The sequence below is a fragment of the Mya arenaria genome, chromosome 8 (assembly GCF_026914265.1).
Source record: "Mya arenaria isolate MELC-2E11 chromosome 8, ASM2691426v1".
NCBI lineage: Eukaryota > Metazoa > Mollusca > Bivalvia > Myida > Myidae > Mya > Mya arenaria.
The window spans coordinates 32,380,256-32,400,765 of NC_069129.1; the positions used below are offsets into that span (position 1 = coordinate 32,380,256).

General features: G+C 32.7%; 1 protein-coding gene across 3 annotated transcripts; it reads right to left on the reverse strand.

Annotated features, from left to right (window-relative positions):
* Window positions 1-1,300: 1,300 nt before the first annotated feature.
* Window positions 1,301-19,660, reverse strand: LOC128242205 (poly [ADP-ribose] polymerase tankyrase-2-like). Of its 3 annotated transcripts, none has more exons than XM_052959286.1 (4): window positions 19,553-19,660; window positions 4,031-4,459; window positions 3,101-3,325; window positions 1,301-2,638 (listed from the first exon to the last, which is right to left on the reverse strand). In XM_052959286.1, exons 2-4 carry the CDS (start codon window positions 4,441-4,443, stop codon window positions 1,714-1,716), a joined length of 1,563 nt encoding a protein of 520 aa, XP_052815246.1. In that variant the 5' UTR covers window positions 4,444-4,459; window positions 19,553-19,660; the 3' UTR covers window positions 1,301-1,713. The 3 variants fall into 3 exon arrangements, with proteins under 3 accessions (XP_052815246.1, XP_052815245.1, XP_052815244.1); XM_052959285.1 differs by lacking the exon at window positions 19,553-19,660 and adding an exon at window positions 9,474-9,758; XM_052959284.1 differs by lacking the exon at window positions 19,553-19,660 and adding an exon at window positions 8,136-8,537.
* Window positions 19,661-20,510: the final 850 nt, after the last annotated feature.

Here is a 20,510-nt window from a genome sequence, read left to right on the forward strand (position 1 = left end):
TGTACATGAAGTGTGTGTTCATGCATGAAGTGTGTGTTCATGAATTTTGTGTACATGAAGTGTGTGTTCCTGAATTGTGTGTACATGAAGTGTGTGTTCATAGAGTGTGTGTTCATGCATGGAGTGTGTGTTCATGCATGAAGTGTGTTTTCGTGCATGGAGTGTGTGTTCATGCATCAAGTGTGTGTTCCTGCATGAAGTGTGTTTTCATGAAGTGTGTGTACATGAAGTGTTTGTTCATCAAGTGTGTGTACATGAATTTTGTGTTCATGAATTGTGTGTACATGGAGTGTGTGTTCATCAAGTGTGTGTACATGAAGTGTGTGTTCATCAAGTGTGTGTTCATCAAGTGTGTGTACATGTAGTGTGTGTTCATGAAGTGTGTGTACATCAAGTGTGTGTTCATGCATGAAGTGTGTGTTCATGAAGTGTGTGTACATGAAGTGTTTGTTCATCAAGTGTGTGTACATGAATTTTGTGTTCTTGAATTGTGTGTACATGAAGTGTGTGTTTATCAAGTGTGTGTTCATGCATGAAATATGTGTTCATCAAGTTAGTGTTCATGAAGTGTGTGTTCATGCATTAAGTGTGTGTTCATGAAGTGTGTGTACATCAAGTGTGTGTACATGAATTTTGTGTTCCTGAATTGTGTGTACATGAAGTGTGTGTTCATCAAGTGTGTGTACATAAAGTGTGTGTTCCTGAAGTGTGTGTACATGAAGTGTGTGAGCGTTGTTCTGGTTTGTTTCTGTCATTTTATACTTACAAATTGAAGTGTCTTCTACTGTGTGATGTGTCAGGTCTGTTGTCCATGAGAAGTATTTGTTGATTACAAATTTTTATTATATTCTTATACGATTCTTTTTTTACAAATTCTATCTATAATGTGTCAGACAATTGTAACATTGTGTTTGTAATGTAGCATTATTTTTTTAACGATTTTCTTTAGTTTTTAATGGTATGATTGTGATATGTTTTTAAGTAAAACGTATGGTTTTATGCTTCCTTATTATTTGTTGTGTACCATACTTCTTAAATTGTTGTTCTTGTTTTTTATCTTTTACTGAACTTAAGTATTCATGCATTCAGTAACCTTATAACAGTTTACAACACCTGTGAAATTACATAAGTAAGGAATTAGAATTATAAGAGACTTCCATAAGACCCTTCAACACTTTTTTTCTGGAGTTAAAAGTTACATGGAAACATAAATAAATGTTATGTTTATCCTGGGAATAGGATTGTTACTTGACCCAGGTGTATGATAGACAAAGAAATAAATCAGTAACTTAAGAACTTGTATAATCTTTTATTGCCTTGGTGTAGTCTTTACAGTGTTAAATGATACATGTTAAATGTCAAAACCGTTACAAAACATGAGGAGAAATGTCAAGTTCTACAGCTACTAGCAAACAATAGAAATATTAAAAACTTATTCCTAGGGTTTCTAACCAATAACATGTCAATATATCTGCTTTTAAAAAAGCTACGGAAATATCTGTTAAAAAAACAACAGAAAAGAATGTCAGTTGAGATCATAATGATTCAGTTTTCTTCCTCACATGTAAAACCCTTACAACGAACTACACATGTCAACCATAAACTGGAGAAATGTCACCAAAGTATCTTTAGTGCACAGCACTTTAATTTTTACATAAATGGCAAAGTTTGGCTGATTGTATAATTAAAAAGTCAAGAGATATTGCTAACAATTCAGTGACAGTAATCACAGCACTTTGAGTCGTCACCATGGTCGTGATCATGTCCATTGACCTTGCCATTGGCGCCATTGTTATTTGTGCTATTTGACAGACTGCTTATTTCATCATCGTCAATGCTGGAGTCAGATTCTGACGAACTTGAGAATTCAATGGGAGGACAGTATTTGCGTGCACAAATAGCGGGACAGTCAATCGGGCACTCACCGTTCACATTTAGTGGCTCTTGATTGAAGAACTCATCCTTGACATGAGATTTGTATGAACAGTATACAAGCATCTCTTCAGGAAGTTTCAGCTTCTTCATTTTGGATGCTGGGTACTTTCCCAGTAGTCGGAATATTTTCCCGCGGCAAAGTTGTCGTAATGACCGAACTTTCTCAGATTCCTGCTCAAGCCATTTGATAATGTCCGGCCTATGGTAGATGGACACTGGCCATTCACGCCCCCGAAGCCAGGGCTCTTGGAGAAACATTGGTTGCACTGCAGCCATGAATTTCACCAATCTCATTAACTTTTCATCAACTGCCATGTAGAAATATGATTGTCCACGCTTTTTTGTGAGTTCACAACCAAGTTGAATAAGTGTCATGGCTGCCTCTTCACTGTGCAGGTTAATTGCTTGTGACAGTGGAGTCTCTTTCCATTTGTATCGTTTGTTCATTTTGTAGCCATATTCCACAAGAAGTTTTACCATTGCGGGGTTACGGTGCTCAATGGCGACAGTCATTGGTGTTATACCATTGTTGCTCTTTGCGTGGATTTTAATCTCATTTTGCAGAAGGTATTCAGCAATCTCAAACCGTTTGTAGGCCACAGCGAAGTGAAGCGCAGAAAACCCGTCATTTGTTTTTGCCTGTATTTTACACAGGGCATTGATTAGATGTTCCACAATCTCTTTGTTGTTCATCTGTACAGCCCTAAAATAAGCATACAAAACAAGATGACATTAGCCTATGATTACAAATGCTTCTCAATGCCTGATGTGAACAAATACATTCATAAAGTGTATAGTACATGCACTGTCATACTGAACAGGTTATTGAATGCAGTGTACAATTTTGCCATAAAGGACATTTTCATGATTTTGTTTACATGTATATATTTCTTATAATCAGGGGTCCTTAAATTCACAATTTACATGTATATTCCTTATACATCAGGTGTTCTGAAGATCAGGATTAACCCTAAAGTCAGGATTGAGTGCTTCAGACTTTGTCAAGTTGTAAAGATTGTTTCCTGCTCTCAGACATTTACATCACAATAAGAACCTTGAAATGAACAAAATAACTTTGAGAACAATTTAAAAGAGGTCTAAGCCCCTTTACTCTTTTGGACATGAATCCCACCGCGAAAAAAACCTTTCTTACTAACAAACTTACTTGATCAGCGGAGTCTCAGCATTCAATTCCTTGCCCATTCTGCGCATGTTGACATCAGCCTTGGCATGTATGAGTAGCTCTGCCACCTTTTCGCTGTTACTGAGAATGGATCGGTACAGTGGACTGGTCCCCGTCTCTTTGTCGATGAAGTTTACATCACATTCTGCCCCTCGTGTGTTCAGAAGAAGGTCGGCAATCTCATAGTTTCCTTTCCATGCGGCTATCCTGGAATTTTAAAAAAGCATCTAGTTAAAAATTAGGAGAAGATACTGAAGTGATTCACCAGGCAACTGATTTCTTTTGTCGAATATCAAGAGTTATCAAAAACAAACTCAAACTAGAGCTATCACATAATTGGTAAATACCATTGGAGCTACATTCAACACGATATATTTCAGGCATTTCAGTCAAGGGTCATAACTCATGTTAGATAAAGTGAAGTGTCGTTCAAATTGCAGAAGCTCAATTTCTAATGCTGACCAACATTTCTATACAGTGTCACAGATCTTTTTTCTAACCAAAGAGCCATAACTCTTGTTTGAATTAATGAAATGTAACAGAAATAGCCTGTCCATAATAGCCAATGCTGACCAACATATCTATAAAGTTGATGCGAGTAGGAAAAATTCTTTTAAAAGTACATGTGACAAGATTTTTCAGGGCAGCGTGATTCAATGGTCATAGCTCCTATATAGCCACCAGATATTATTATGACTTTAAATCCATTACAGCTTTCATCAACAAAGACTGCATACAGGGTTAAATTTCATTAAAATGAGCAAAAATCATTAATGGAATTACACCATTCCGACCTACATTTTGTTAATTTGCAGGCAGAGATCAATCTAATATTAAGAAACCTTTTATGAATCACATTCTAAATATTATTAAAAAAAGTACAGATTTTTTAAAATCTAAAGCATCTCTAACCATATTGGCCTACGACCATCTTTATTCTCCTGGTTCACATCAATTTCCCTAGCTTTCTTCATCGTCATTAGGAGCTTGACAATCTCAGCATGATCCGACTCGCAAGCAGCAATGAGAGCAGTCGGACAGTTGGGATCGTTCATGTCCCGAGTATTCAAGTTCATATTCTTCTGTCGGAATATGGACTTCACTTTCTGAACCGATCCATCACGGATTGCCTCAAAAAACAGTAATGTCTTGGGATCCACTGGCATCATGTTAACTGGTGCTGGGACTCGATTCTTGTCAGATGACGGTACTTCCCTCACGTATTTGGATTTTCCGTTTTGGACCGCTACGTTTTGTTGTTTGTCAGTGTGTGCTGTAGTGTCATGTTTCCTGTCTTTGTGGTCATCTACAGACAACCCTTTCATGGAATTCACTGGCCCGCTGGAACAAACCAAAATCATATTTAAAAAAAATAAATTAACTACTATTTATTTAGCATAGGATTTTTTTTTAACACTTTACTTGTACAGTCGAATCCTGTTGGCTCGAACTCCCAGGGACAGACAAAAATAACCTTGAATCTTGGAAAGTTTGAGCCAATCAGTAATGCTAACATTTAAAAGAACAAAATCAGTCCATTTCAACCAGTTTGAGCCAACTAGGAAATCGAGCCAAGCGGGTTTGAGCCAACGGAGTTTGACTCTACATACTTGACACCATGCAGGTATTTCTATCCTATTTTTAACCTGAAATTACCTCCACAGTGACTGTCAACATAAAGTGTCAATAACTGACAACACACAAGCAAAATTCTGTGATACATGTATTTCTTCTTTTTTTAACCTAAAATTACCTCTCTAGATAAGCTGTCAACATGTAGTGTCAAAAACTGACGACACTCGGGCAAAAATCTGTGATATGTGTATTTCAATAAAAAAATAAGCCTGAAATTACCTCTTTTATAATAGGCTGACAACATGTTAAGAGTCAAAAATATATATAAACATGTTTTTGTACTTAACATTTAAAAGTTTGAACACTCAAGTTTTAAGAAAATGTCATGAGTAACTTTGGGCAATATATTTCATTTCAAGCATGACATAATGATAAACTTGCAGGAGGTAATCTATTAAAGTATTTTATGACCAAATCAGGGACCTGTTGACTGTGAAGTGCAAGCGTTATCTACAAAATAATCATACTTTATCTGCCTAATGATGTATCTTGACTTCGAATGAGTGCCATCATGTTAGTTCAAACTAAATGACATGTTTTCAGCTGTTGAACTTTTGATTGATTTCACATGATATTGTTTTACTCTCTTCAGAGACATTATTTTTTTACATTCACCAAGATATTAAGAATTAATTTAACCGCTGCCATGTGCGTATCGTCACGTCATTGTCATGAACTGAAAGTAATTTAGTCTCGACTTTTCATGTTATTGTCAATCTAGCAGTTTTAATAAAATTTCTTAATTTTTCATTTTACCAATACTGTTAAAAATTACTGTAAAATTGTCCTTTTAAGCCCCAGTAAATGTTATTGACATTTTGCCGATTTTTCACACTTTGGTCAAGTAAACAATGTTGTTTGAACTACCTCATTGTTAACTTTCAAATTTTAACTGCTCTAGAAAATTTATGGATACACTTGTTTGTGATCAGCAGTACTGGTAATTCTAACGAGACTTGCATGCACCAACAATGCAGCTTTGTTGAAGTGTTCTAGTTCCTTGAAGTACAAAGTACCTTTGTTGATGCACTCACCAACAATGCAGCTTTGTGTAATTGTTCTAGTTCTTTGAAGTACAAAGTACTTTTGTTGATGCACGCACCAACAATGCAGCTTTGTTGAAGTGTTCTTGTTGCTCAAAGTACAAAGTGCCTTTGTTGATGCACGCACCAACAATGCAGCTTTGCTGAAGTGTTCTTGTTGCAGTTGAAAATAAGGCAACAAAGTGCCTTCGTTATTGCCCATTTTGGCTATGTTATCCCCAACTTTGTTAAACAAAGTTTTGTGGAAGGGAACATGGCTTTTCTAGATTTAATGTGGTTTTCTAACTTTACATAATACAGTGTTTGAACTTGATTAATTTAAATATACGAGTACATCATGAAATACTTCATGGTTAAAAGTTAACAAAGATCATATCAATCACTTTTTTAACAAAACTTTTGCTTTGGCCATAACTTAATTACTGTAAAAAATATTAGCAAGAAACTTTGTACAGACTTGATACCGTACATGTGTAGAAAGTCCCTTAACCCTGGCTAAAATAATTTTTGAGTGATGACCCTTGGTCAACAGACATGGACATGGAAAATAGAGTCAACTTATGTTGCTATTAGTTTAAACTTATATGTTTTTCAATTGTGAAACAAGCTTTAACAACATTATATCAATCACTCTTGTTGGCACAATGTAACCAGATTTTGCTTACAGACCTTTGGTTTATAATGACCATGGTACTTTTCATGTACGCTTGCATGAAAAGTTTATTTTTGTTTGGACTAAGTCCTTGGTAGAAGATTGGTCCCACAGAAATACACCTTAGTGTTTACGTTTATGTCTACGCCTTTGGGATCGCTGGACAGATTCTGATTTAATCATAAATAAAGTCTCCTACGAAAACAACCACAATATTTCCATAATTCAGTCATTAATTAGTTTGAATAATTAGGTTATATAGCTGGTCAAACGTGCGTGCTGGCTAGTATTAAAGCATTTGCACTGTCACTAAGTTATTACTTATTTTTGCTTCACTAAACCTACTGTTAATGGTGCAAACTTTCTTAATTGTTGCTAATGATTTTTTTGAAGACTTATTGGCATTTTTTGCCTTAAATAGCTGTGCAAACATTTGCCTTCCGAAGAATAACAGATTCCCAAATAGATCAGAGTACTATGTTCCAATAAAGTCGATAATTCTATTTACTTCAACGTTATTAGCACTAGTCCTTTATATTTATTTTATCCTTCAACACCCAGAGGTGGCATTTATTAGTTATATATGGTCCTCAGATTTCAAATAATGTCACTGCTGTATTTAGATATAGCTAAAGTATTCAGTAGCTTTATATTTAGATTAGAACTTTTCAATACTTTCATATTTCAGCCACAGTATTTGAAATACTTCAAATTGTCATAAAAAAATAAACATGACATTTTATATAAATATTTATCAAACCTGTAAGAAAGTCTGATAGAAGCCTAATCAAAATAAGATGAATAAATGTTAAGATATAAAGGGGATCTTTTAATATTGAACCCTTGTATGCACCAACAAAATATATATTTAGAAAGATATTGAATTCTATCACATCATGCAGAAAATATTCTTTTTATAAACCTTAATAAAGATGATAAGAACATAAAAACATCACATAAATCAGACACTATGATTCTTAATATAAATAATAATTAATTCATTTTTAATAGATGAAATCTTAATTCTCACGTTCTGAAAATTATATTCACACATAAAGAGATATATTTTTCAAAATATGTTATTGTAACTAAGTATAAGCTTGCAAATTACCACAATAATTGGCTTAAATTATTACACAAGTAAAGTTAATTAATCCTCATTTTCATGAAAACATAAATAAGGTAAGAGGATTAACTTTTTCATTTAATTCCATTGAGAATTTAACTTGAGTGTGACACATTTGATATATGTCATGGCTTGCTGTATTTAATTACTTCTTTAGAATTGTTTAAATTGTTAAAAAAAAGTTAGAATATATTAGAATATATTAAGATCATTTCTTCATTTTAAATGTATTTTCAGATGTTCTCTTGAGATGTTCATAGAAAATAAATCATCAATAATTTCAAAAAAATGTCATGTTTAGTATCTTAGTTTTTAAAATTATGTAGGTATAAAAAAGAGGGAATTAGATCTTAGATATTAAAACATTTGATATAGTTGAACATATTACACCAAAATACCTATGGTTATGATATTCACAACTTTGATATCCAAAATTTTGTGAAAGTGAACATCACTTTTCTAGATTTAATGTCGTTTTCTTATTTCTCATAGTACAATTAAAAGTTATGAAATATCTCATTGTATTTGTTTCAGACTGAAAACTTGAGTAAATTAACTTACTTCTTGACTTTTGTGACCAGACTTATTCCATTTCTGTCACTTTTAACTTGTTTCTTCATTCTTGTGTCCGACATTTTACCGATTTAATATTAAGTCCTTCTTGATACACGCTGTCAATTCAAAAAGAGTATCTGTCCAGAAAATTCCATTTGTTTATCGTAAAACATTGATACTTTTAAAGAGATAAAAGCTTATAAACGGCTTGTTATATTCAGAAACACTTTTAAATCCATTAGTCCGGATAAACTATACTGCTTATTTCAAAGACATAAAACAGATAGGTAATCTGTGAAAGCTAAAATTGAAATGTTAAAAGGTTTTTGTCGATTCTATAAATATTGATTGTTGAGTGCTTTAATTCGTGTGATCATCTTAACTCTATCACCATTCATTTCCAATGTTACTAATAAATTCCAACTCTCATCAATGAAGTAATAGACTTTCAGTGAATTAGTGGAAAATTTATCCGTCAAGGCTAATCAATAGTTCTTTCAACAATCTTAATGGATTTCTTTCCCGATTATGTCAAGATGAACATCGAAAGTAACTTTTTTGAAAACTTAATTGCAGGTTTTAACAGAGACTGTCAAACACCTGTGCCTTATGTTATGCCAAGACTTTGAGCTTTATAATATTTTTTTTTGATAAGATCTTTCAAAAAAGAAAGGACATTAATAATAGGTGTTATTCAAACTGTACAAGTATGTTAAATAATCAAAAAAGAAATTTTCAGTGAAATTATTCCGTCTGTACAGATTGTTCCATAATAAAGTAACTATTTAAGAAATAGTTATACAACTAATTTGTACATATCACTATGCAGATAAATACTTATTTCAATGGCTTAATGATTGCCTGTCTCGCAATTGAAATTGTGTCCAAGACCTGTGCATGCTGACATTTGATTTGGAAATGAGAGTGGACTAAAATTTTAAAACAATTAAAAATATCAAAGTGATATTTTCACTGTTTGAAACAGTGAAATATCAGTTTTATTTCGTTTCTAAAGCATATATAACAAAACTGATTAAGAAATAGTTTAACAAGTTCTTTGTACATAACACTATGTAGATGAATAATTATTTCAATGGCTTTAACCACAAATCTATGGCAACTGATATCAAGATTTTTAACTCAAATTCATATTCATGTATTTAATATCATGGATTGAGTCAATGATTTTAATGCTTTACAGGATCAAATTTGTGTCAAAACATATATCATAATGATTTCAGCTTAAGTTTATCATATCGGTTATAAATAATGATTTACAATTCATCAATATTTGTTTTCTGCATATTAAACAATGCCGTATATATAAATGATAGATGCACAAACCTGGAAGCCATATTTTCTTTGCTGTCTGATCTTGCTTTGTTCTTTTTTTCTCTCTATGGAAAATTGTAAGCTCCTTTAAACCTTTTAAACTGTCGACCCAATGAATTACTTTGCTATCACCTCCAATTAAGAATTCTATCATTCATTATTCCTTTGATTTCAATAAGAATTGTCCACAATGAAAGCTCTTTAAAGTGAGTCTGGGTGATATCTGGCACATTTGCAGTATAAAGCAATGATAATTCTGCTGAAATCTGCTCCTATGGACTCCTAGTGCTTACAACTAGACAAAGAGTGAGCTGATCTGGATAAAAAATAAACAAAAAAAGTGATAGTTTAAGTCTGAGGTGTGTTGAATGTGTGTAATCAAGTGTTTGACTTTAGATATTTGATTGTATTGTTTTGAAACAAAAGTTATTTAAAAGTTATTGTATAAGAGGGAAACAAAAAGAGTGTATACAGACTTGAAACCCAGAAGATAAGTGTAATTTATGAGTGTTTTAGATATTTAAAAACTTGACATAGGTTTCACCCGAGGTTGCAATCAATAAGGGCCAGTGTTTGTCATATTTGTTTTGATAAAAGAGTTGTTTTGTTTTTTAATTCAGTTCAATTCAAGTCAATAGTCTTCATTTCAACAGTAGCTGAATACAGACAAACATAAAGTTAGTTATAAAACATCATGCTGTTTACATATGTTTCAGAAATTTAATTAAATAATTGAATAAAGTTTCATATTTGCAATTTTAATTGGATATATACACCCCAGTGAAAAAAATCACTGTCATTTAATGCAGGAACAAAAATCTAACTTTATTACAATATCATGTAGATATCAAATAAAAAAAAATATGTGTTCGTATAACATGTTATTTCAGAATCACATATTTATTAAGCATGTAACTTACAGACACAAATACAAATCTCAATTGGGATAAACTTAGGACATATTTCCCATTTGAACAATGTTAATCTTTAGCTGTCTCCCACTAAGCAATGTTAACCTTTTGACCATGTACCATTATAGCGATGTTAACCATTAAAGTGTCTCCCATTCATTATAGCGATGTTAACCATTAAATTGTCTCCCATTATAGCGATGTTAACCATTAAAGTGTCTCCCATTATAGCGATGTTAACCATTAAAGTGTCTCCCATTATAGCGATGTTAACCATTAAAGTGTCTCCCATTATAGCAATGTCAACTTTTAAACTGTCTCCCATTACAGTGATGTCAACCATTAAATTGTCTCCCATTATAGCGATGTTAACCATTAAAGTGTCTCCCATTATAGCGATGTTAACCATTAAAGTGTCTCCCATTATAGCGATGTTAACCATTAAAGTGTCTCCCATTATAGCAATGTCAACTTTTAAACTGTCTCCCATTACAGTGATGTCAACCATTAAATTGTCTCCCATTATAGCGATGTTAACCATTAAAGTGTCTCCCATTATAGCGATGTTAACCATTAAACTGTCTCCCATTATAGCAATGTCAACTTTTAAAGTGTCTCCCATTATAGCGATGTTAACCATTAAAGTGTCTCCCATTATAGCGATGTTAACCATTAAAGTGTCTCCCATTCTAGCGATGTTAACCATTAAAGTGTCTCCCATTATAGCGATGTTAACCATTAAACTGTCTCCCATTCATTATAGCAATGTCAACTTTTAAACTGTCTCCCATTATAGTGATGTTAACCATTAAAGTGTCTCCCATTCTAGCGATGTTAACCATTAAAGTGTCTCCCATTATAGCGATGTTAACCATTAAATTGTCTCCCATTATAGCGATGTTAACCATTAAAATGTCTCCCATTATAGCGATGTTAACCATTAAAGTGTCTCCCATTATAGCGATGTTAACCATTAAAGTGTCTCCCATTATAGCGATGTTAACCATTAAAGTGTCTCCCACTATAGAAATGTTAACTTTAAACTGTCTCCCATTCTTACAATGTTAACTTTAAACTGTCTCCCATTCTAACAATGTTAACCATAAACTGTCTCCCATTCTAACAATGTTAACTTTAAACTGTCTCTCATTCTAACAATGTTAACCATAAACTGTCTCCAATTCTAACAATGTTAACCATAAACTGTCTCCCATTCTAACAATGTTAACCATAAACTGTCTCCCATTCTTACAATGTTAACCTTAAACTGTCTCCCATTCTAACAATGTTAACCATAAACTGTCTCCCATTCTAACAATGTTAACCTTAACCTGTCTCCCATTCTAACAATGTTAACCATAAACTGTCTCCCATTCTAACAATGTTAACCTTAACCTGTCTCCCATTCTAACAATGTTAATCATAAACTGTCTCCCATTCTAACAATGTTAACCTTAACCTGTCTCCCATTCTAACAATGTTAACCATAAACTGTCTCCCATTCTAACAATGTTAACCTTAAACTATCTCCCATTCTAACAATGTTTACCTTAAACTGTCGCCCATTCTAACAATGTTAACCATAAATTATCTCCCATTCTAACAATGTTAACCATAAACTGTGTCCCATTCTAACAATGTTAACCTTAAACTGTCTCCCATTCTAACAATGTTAACTTTAAACTGTCTCCCATTCTAACAATATTATTCTAAAACTGTCTCCCATTTTAACAATATTAACCTTAAACTGTCTCACATTCTAACAATATTAACCTTAAACTGTCTCACATTCTAACAATATTAACCTTAAACTGTCTCCCATTCTAACAATATTATCCTAAAACTGTCTCCCATTCTAACAATATTATCCTAAAACTGTCTCCCATTCTAACAATATTACCCTTAAACTGTCTCACATTCTAACAACGTTAACTTTAAACTGTCTCCCATTCTAACAATATTATTCTAAAACTGTCTCCCATTTTAACAATATTAACCTTAAACTGTCTCACATTCTAACAATATTAACCTTAAACTGTCTCCCATTCTAACAATATTATCCTAAAACTGTCTCCCATTCTAACAATATTATCCTAAAACTGTCTCCCATTCTAACAATATATCCCTTAAACTGTCTCACATTCTAACAATATTAACCTTAAACTGTCTCCCATTCTAACAATATTATCCTAAAACTGTCTCCCATTCTAACAATATTATCCTAAAACTGTCTCCCATTCTAACAATATATCCCTTAAACTGTCTCACATTCTAACAATGTTAACCTTAAACTGTCTCCCATTCTAACAATGTTAACCTTAAACTGTCTCACATTCTAACCATGTTAACCTTAAACTGTCACCCATTCTAACAATGTTAAACTAAAACTGTCTCCCATTCTAACAATGTTAACCTTAAACTGTCTCCCATTCTAACCATGTTAACCTTAAACTGTCACCCATTCTAACAATGTTAAACTAAAACTGTCTCCCATTCTAACCATGTTAACCTTAAACTGTCTCCCATTCTACAATATTACCCTATAACTGTCTGCCATTCTAACAATATTACCCTTAAACTGTCTCCCATTCTAAAAATGTTAACCTAAAATTGTCTCCCATTCTTACAAAGTTAACCTTAAACTGTCTCCCATTCTAACATGATTACCATATAACTGTCGCCCATTCTAACAATATTACCCTTAAACTGTCTCCCATTCTAACAATGTTAACCTAAAATTGTCTCCCATTCTTACAATGTTAACCTTAAACTGTCTCCCATTCTAACAATATTACCCTTAAACTGTCTCACATTCTAACAATGTTAACCTTAAACTGTCTCCCATTCTAACAATATTACCCTTAAACTGTCTCCCATTCTAACAATGTTAACCTAAAATTGTCTCCAATTCTTACAAAGTTAACCTTAAAATGTCTCCCATTCTAACATTATTACCATATATTGTCTCCCATTCTAACAATATTACCCTTAAACTGTCTCCCATCTAACAATGTTAACCTAAAATTGTCTCCCATTCTTGCAATGTTAACCTTAAACTGTCTCCCATTCTAACAATATTACCCTTAAACTGTCTCACATTCTAACAATGTTAACCTTAAACTGTCTCCCATTCTCACTATATTGACTTTAAACTGTCTCCCATTCTAAAAATGTTAACCTTAAACTGTCTCCCATTCTAACAATGTTAACCTTAAATTGTCACCCATTCTAACAATGTTAAACTAAAACTGTCTCCCATTCTAACAATGTTAACCTTAAACTGTCTCCCATTCTACAATATTACCCTATAACTGTCTGCCATTCTAACAATATTACCCTTAAACTGTCTCCCATTCTAACAATGTTAACCTAAAATTGTCTCCCATTCTTACAAAGTTATCCTTAAACTGTCTCCCATTCTAACATGTTTACCATATAACTGTCGCCCATTCTAACAATATTACCCTTAAACTGTCTCCCATTCTAACAATGTTAACCTAAAATTGTCTCCCATTCTTACAATGTTAACCTTAAACTGTCTCCCATTCTAACAATATTACCCTTAAACTGTCTCACATTCTAACAATGTTAACCTTAAACTGTCTCCCATTCTAACAATGTTAACCTTAAACTGTCTCCCATTCTAACAATATTACTGGTTGACGGTACATTTCTGAACAGGGCACAAATCCCGAACACCGGCTTAAACACGCGTTTGTTTACCGTGATCGATTATTCGATGATCTAGATCAATACAGAGACTTGCCTTGGTCACACTTGCGAAGTTTCATCTTGTTTTGTTAAGTATTTTTCTAAAAAATGCCATTCAATGTTTATACGCTTAAAGATCAAAATGTAGCACATGGGGGATGACGTCAGAGGGCGCACACGCATCTTTAGGTTTTGCAGTTATGTTGACCTACATTCAAGATATTTATAAATAGAAATCACAGTTTATATTTGAAGCGAATGTTTTGAAAAAAACTCGGAAACAATAAATCACTTTGCAGCTAAATGTTTATATAATATAGCATACTTTTTAATTATAATTGTATGACCATGTATTTTCGCTTTTCAAGTGTTCGGTATTTGTGCCCTCCATAGCAAAATTTGAAGGGTGATTTACTGTCCATAAAATGAACGATTTTTCGACATAAAATTGACGAGATCGTGAATCTGTACCTTGACAGCTGTTTTCACATGAACCAAAAATGTTTCATACAAAAGTTTAACTTACTACAACATAAACTCTCCAAGATAATTCTAAAAAACATCAAAAAGTGTTCGGATTTGTGACCTTAGCCAGTACCATTAAAACAATCTCCCACTATAGAAATGTTGATCTTTAAACTGTCTCCCATTTTAGTGATGTTGACCTTAAAACTGTCTATAGTTAAAGCAATACTAATCTTCTAACTTTCTCCTATTAAAGCTATGTTAACCTGTAAAATGCCCCAATCCCCCGTTTTAGCAATGTAAGCCTTTTATATATCTCCCATTAAAGCCATGTTTACCTTTAAACTGTCTCCCACTACAGAAAAATAACTTTGTCTCCAACCATAAATGTTTAAAATGTTAACCTTTAAACTGTCTCCGCTATAGAGATGTTAACTTTTAATCTGTCTCCTGCTATAGAAATGTTAACCTTTAAACTGCCTCCCATTAGAGAAATGTCATCCTCCTACTATGACAATGTAAACTTTTTGACACTCTATTATTGTATTACTTGTGTCTTGTTAGTCACGAGCCGAATCGAAGATTTCGGGAGGGGGATATTGTTTTGGCGTTGTCCGTCCGTCATTCCGTCCGTCTGGTACCATATCTTGGTAGGCATTGATCAGAAAATGTTCAAACTTGGTTAGAATGTTCCCCTTGATCATATCTCGGCCACTTTTAAAAGTGGGTCACATGGGGTCATAAACTAGGTCACTAGGTCAAATCTTTGGAACATACTAGAGGCATTATACATGGTCAAATATTCATGAAACTTTATCAGAATGTTTTCCTTCATGAACTCTTGGCTGTATATAAAACTGGGTCACATATGATCAAAATTGAAGTCACTAGGGCAAATTTTAGAAAAATCTTGTCCAGAACCATATCATGGTAATGATTGGTCAAGTTATGTTCAAAATTGGTCATGATGTAAACCTTGATGAAGTATGGACCACTTAAAAAAGTGGGTCACATGGGGTCAAAAACTAGGTCAGTAGGTCAAATCTTAGAAAAATCTTTGGAACGTACTAGAGACATTATACATGGTCAAATATTCATAAAACTTAATCAGAATGTTTTCCTTGATGAAATCTTGGACTTATTTAAAACTGGGTCACATATGATTGATTAGGTCACAAGGTCAAATCTTAGAAATTATTTGTCCAGAATAGAAATGATTGGTCGGATTATGTTCAAACTTGGTCATGATTTACCCCTTGATGGAATATGGACCGCTTGTAAAAGTGGGGCATATGGGGTCAGAAATTAGGTCACTAGGTCAAATTTTAGAAAAACCTTTGAAACACCTTAGAGGCAATTTGTATGGTCTTATATTCATGAAACTTGATCAGAATGTTTTCCTTAATGAACTCTTGGATATGTTTTAAACTGGGTCACATGTGATTAGAAATTAGGTCACTAGGGCAAATATTTCCAAAATCTTGTCCGAAACTATTTTATGGTGGTGAATGGTCTGATTAAGTTCAAACATGGTCAGAATGTTCTCTTAGGTTGAATTTCGACTGCGTTTTAAAAGTGGGTTAATGGGTCAAAAACTAGGTCACTAGGTCATATCTTACAGAAATCTTTGGAACACTCTACAGGCAATAAATACATCTGCTCTATTTTCCATGAAACTTAATCAGAATGCCTCGATGAAATCTTGGAATAATTTGAAACTATTGTTTCATGTGGGGTCAAAAATGAGGTCACTGAGTCGAATCGTAAAAAAAACTTGTGGACACTCTAGAGGCTATATTTTTTGCATATATCTGGACCAATCTGCGTGAAACCTGATCAGAATGTTTGCCTTGATGAAATCTTAGATTAGTTTGGAACTGGGTTACATGGAGTCATCAACTAGATTTCTTGGTCAATTCTAAATATTACATTATATACAATATTTTTTTTTTATTTCAAACAGTTGCAATCAAACTCAAACTCATATATATATATATATATATATATATATATATATATATATATATATATATATATATATATATATATATATACGATTGATTTCCATTCCTTGACTTAGCCCAATCAGGCGGTGATATCAATTCAACGAAATTGCTTGTTATTATTATTATTGTTTGTATTATTATTATTAATATTATTTTATTCTTATTATTTATTATTCTTATTATTCTTATTATTATTATAAATATTATTTTTTTAGAATTATTTTAATATACTTGGGTCATAAAGTGTTATTCTGATGTTAGTATTAGTATTATTGTATTTATTTATTTCTTATTATTATCATTATATTTAATATTATTATCATCATTAATAGCAGTTGCAGTAGCAGTAGTAGTAGCAGAAGCAGTAGCAGTTGCAGTAGTAGTTCTTGTAAACAATTATTTAAATATAAACAAGTTTCACGGAGCCCTGCAATTACATCAATATTTCTAGAAATTATTTGTGCTGTCATAGTTCCATACTAATGGCATGGACTTGTTTGATTATGTAGATTTAACTGTAGATTACGTCATTTATCAAAAATCAGTAAAGGAGAGTAAAAGGAACTAGCCCTCTATATGATTATGCCACAATGTGCATGCATGCAACCACTTGTCAGTCTGACAGATCGGTATGGTAGTGACCTAGACACACAGTGCCTCCCGTGACAAATGAAATCTTATACTTTCATTAGTTAGCCTTGATTTAGCAAACACAATCAGCTAATTGCAATGTTAAATTGCTCTTTTGTTTAGGTGATTAGTTTATGGGTTGAATTGTTTTACAATTAAGGTTGAAAAGGCATTCTTACTGCATGTGATTGTACTAGATTTTATTACTAGATCCAAAATTATGCATTTATATTGCTGTGGTCTAGTTTTTGTCCAGTTGATGATATATATATATATATACAATCTGTGTACAATCTTCTGGTCAGTAAATCAGAAACACCAACCATGGTGACCATGAATTCTTATGATTTTGCTTTACTCTTAAAAACCATTTCAAAAATGAAAAGCAGCAAAAGTGTGTTCTTTTGTGTTGCACTGAACCTTAAGATTTTATTCCAAACAGGTACAAGTGCTCTTGATTTGGAACAAATGTACAAGAATTCAAAATTCATTGTATAATACTGCTTTAAATTGTCAAAAAGTTTGCAGAAGGTATTGTATATCAAGTTGGTTTTACCTCTATCTCTAGAACAAGGGCCTTTACAGTAAGTGATGAATGCCCCCAAAGTGCCATCGACTTCAATAGATTATGCAATTACTAATACGCCTACATTCTAAAACAGCTATTATAAATTATAAGCATATGCTGGCCGCCATGATTGTTGACAAAGTGTGGAGGAGTGATGCAGTAAGAGGTAGGGGCGTGGTTCTTGCACGCAACATGTTGTTTTTAAATGCCGAACACATGTGCAAAGTACTATTTTAAAATATCTCAATGTGTTATAAAGTTACAACTCAGACATGACTTAATATACTCCATCTATGTGCATGTATTCAGCATTGATAATGATTAAACTCTAGTGCTATATTGAATTTTTAGGTATTGTATTGCACATGATCTATCAGCTTTATGTACCATCTACCAAACACATGTAACAAGAAATTTTAAAACCTCTCCCTCGGTGACAAAGTTACAGCCAGGACACGGAAAACTGAACAGACAGACAGACAGACGGTGCAGTTTTGATATGCCTACCATCAGGGGCATAAAATTGTTTCAGATTTTTGGCATTGAACCACATGTTATTTCAAGTCAGATGTCAAGAGTTGGTAGAAAACTGATTTATAAATAAGAATTGTATATTGCTAGTATCAAGTATTTTGCAAATATGTTAATTTTCAAAAATATGTATCAGTTGAGGTCTCAAGTTTTGTAAAAACTCCTCAAAAAATGTGAATAACAGTTTTTTATTATATGCTTTCCAATGGTTTTTAGGGATTGATCAGCGAATAATATTTCACTGTTTCAAATAGTGTAGACATCATTATAATTCCAAAAATGATGTTAGGTGCGCAAACAAATGGGAGCAATTTAGCTTGACTATTCAAAGAATAAGGAAAGGTTTAATACTCACCCTGGAATCTACGCAGCATTGGCATCACACCTAAGTTAAGGTTTTGCATGTAAGCACCTTTATGTCATTACCTCAGCAAATACATCATGTATTGCAGTAAAACTTTAGATATGTACTCCCAACTGTTTTACCTACTTAATTAATGAAGTTGATGTATTGCATTGAGACTTTATATGATGGTACTCAACCACCCAACCTTCTTGAATAACCAAGTGAGATAACTCTATTTTGCAAATAATGGCCCTTTATTATTGGACTTAAAAATTCTGGTTAAGGTTTTGCATGTAACCACATTTAAGTCAATATTTCACCAAATACATCATTAGTTGCATTAAACTTGATAAACAGGCTCCCAAACTTCTTTATTAATCAATTTTAAGGTTTTGCATGTAAGCACATATAATCAAAAACATGACAACTATTTGATATATTGCTTTGAAACTTGAAACAATCAAGTATGATAACTCTATATTGCATATACTAAAATTTGTTTGCCTTTAATATTTGACTAAGAATACCTGGTTAAGGTTTTTCATTTAATCAAATTTTACAATGATCCATGCATGTTGCACCAAACCTTTGCCATTCTTAAACTGAAAAAGCCAGAAAAGTTGAGTGTGCTGTCTCTGTGACAGCTCTTGTTCCTATAAAAAGTACTATGTCTTTTTATTCTAATTTTATGCATAAAATAAAAATAAAAATTGTTTGTTTCAGTGTAAGAATGCAATATATTTCACCACATGAACACCAAAAGTGAATATACTTCTGGTGCTCACTACATTAAATATATTCCGATCTTACATTGAAACAAACAATTATCCTCTATATTATTCAATCATAAGAATAAATATCACAAAATTCAAAAATTATTATCATTCATTTCCTTTATAATTGTTTCAAAGTAGAAGTTTTACCTTATTTTCAAAATGATCTCATAATCATTTCCAGGTGTGCTTTAGGTGGTAAACTGGAATATGGCATTCTGTATTATGTAACAAAATCTTAAAAGAGAAACTTGAAATTGGTAACAATAGCTAAATTGCATTTGCAAGCTAATAAGCATTATCAAACATTCATTGAAATCTGATAACAAAGTATTTAACGGGCAATTAGTCTGCCAATTTGGTTCAGAACAATTGGAGGTCAAGCCAAGAATATTTGTCTTTAAATTTAAAATTTTGTGGTTGAGGACACCTTTACCTGTATTTTAGTTGGCTGAACAAGTCATACTTTGGAATATTTGATATGCCATTACTTTAATCATAGCCGTTTCAACTAATTATATTTAAATAAAAAATGTTATATCGTTGTTTTAAAGGGAAACAATATGAGTTGATACAAAAAAAATGTTTAATGCATTATTATGTGAAACTCATTTGACTTAAATGATCAGCCATAAAAAAATCATATGAATTGTTTACAGATAAAAAATATCAGCCTAAAAAATGTTGTTTTTTCCAATTAATAGCTATGTGGCCCCAAATTCCCCTGTTCAAAAAGTGACAAAACATTGCATATATTTTGTCTATCTGTACCTTAATCATATGTATTTTTATGTTTTGGTCAGTAGTCATAATAATGCATTAAAACTTTAAAAAAAAAAGCTATTTTTTGCATCAGCCTCTATTGTGCACCTTTAAAGTGATTGACGTTTGAACATGTAGACTGCACTGTTCACTCCTTGTTGCCAAAAACATTGTGAAATAGACAGAATGCTACATTAGTTACCACTAGAACATATTCCAGTACAGTTTCCTTACAGTTGAAAAAAAGAGAAGAATCTTAAATTTTCAGTGCATAAATCTATAACAATTTACATAATCTTGAAACAGGTCAAGTTGATTTCCTCTAGGTACTCCGGTTATCCCCACA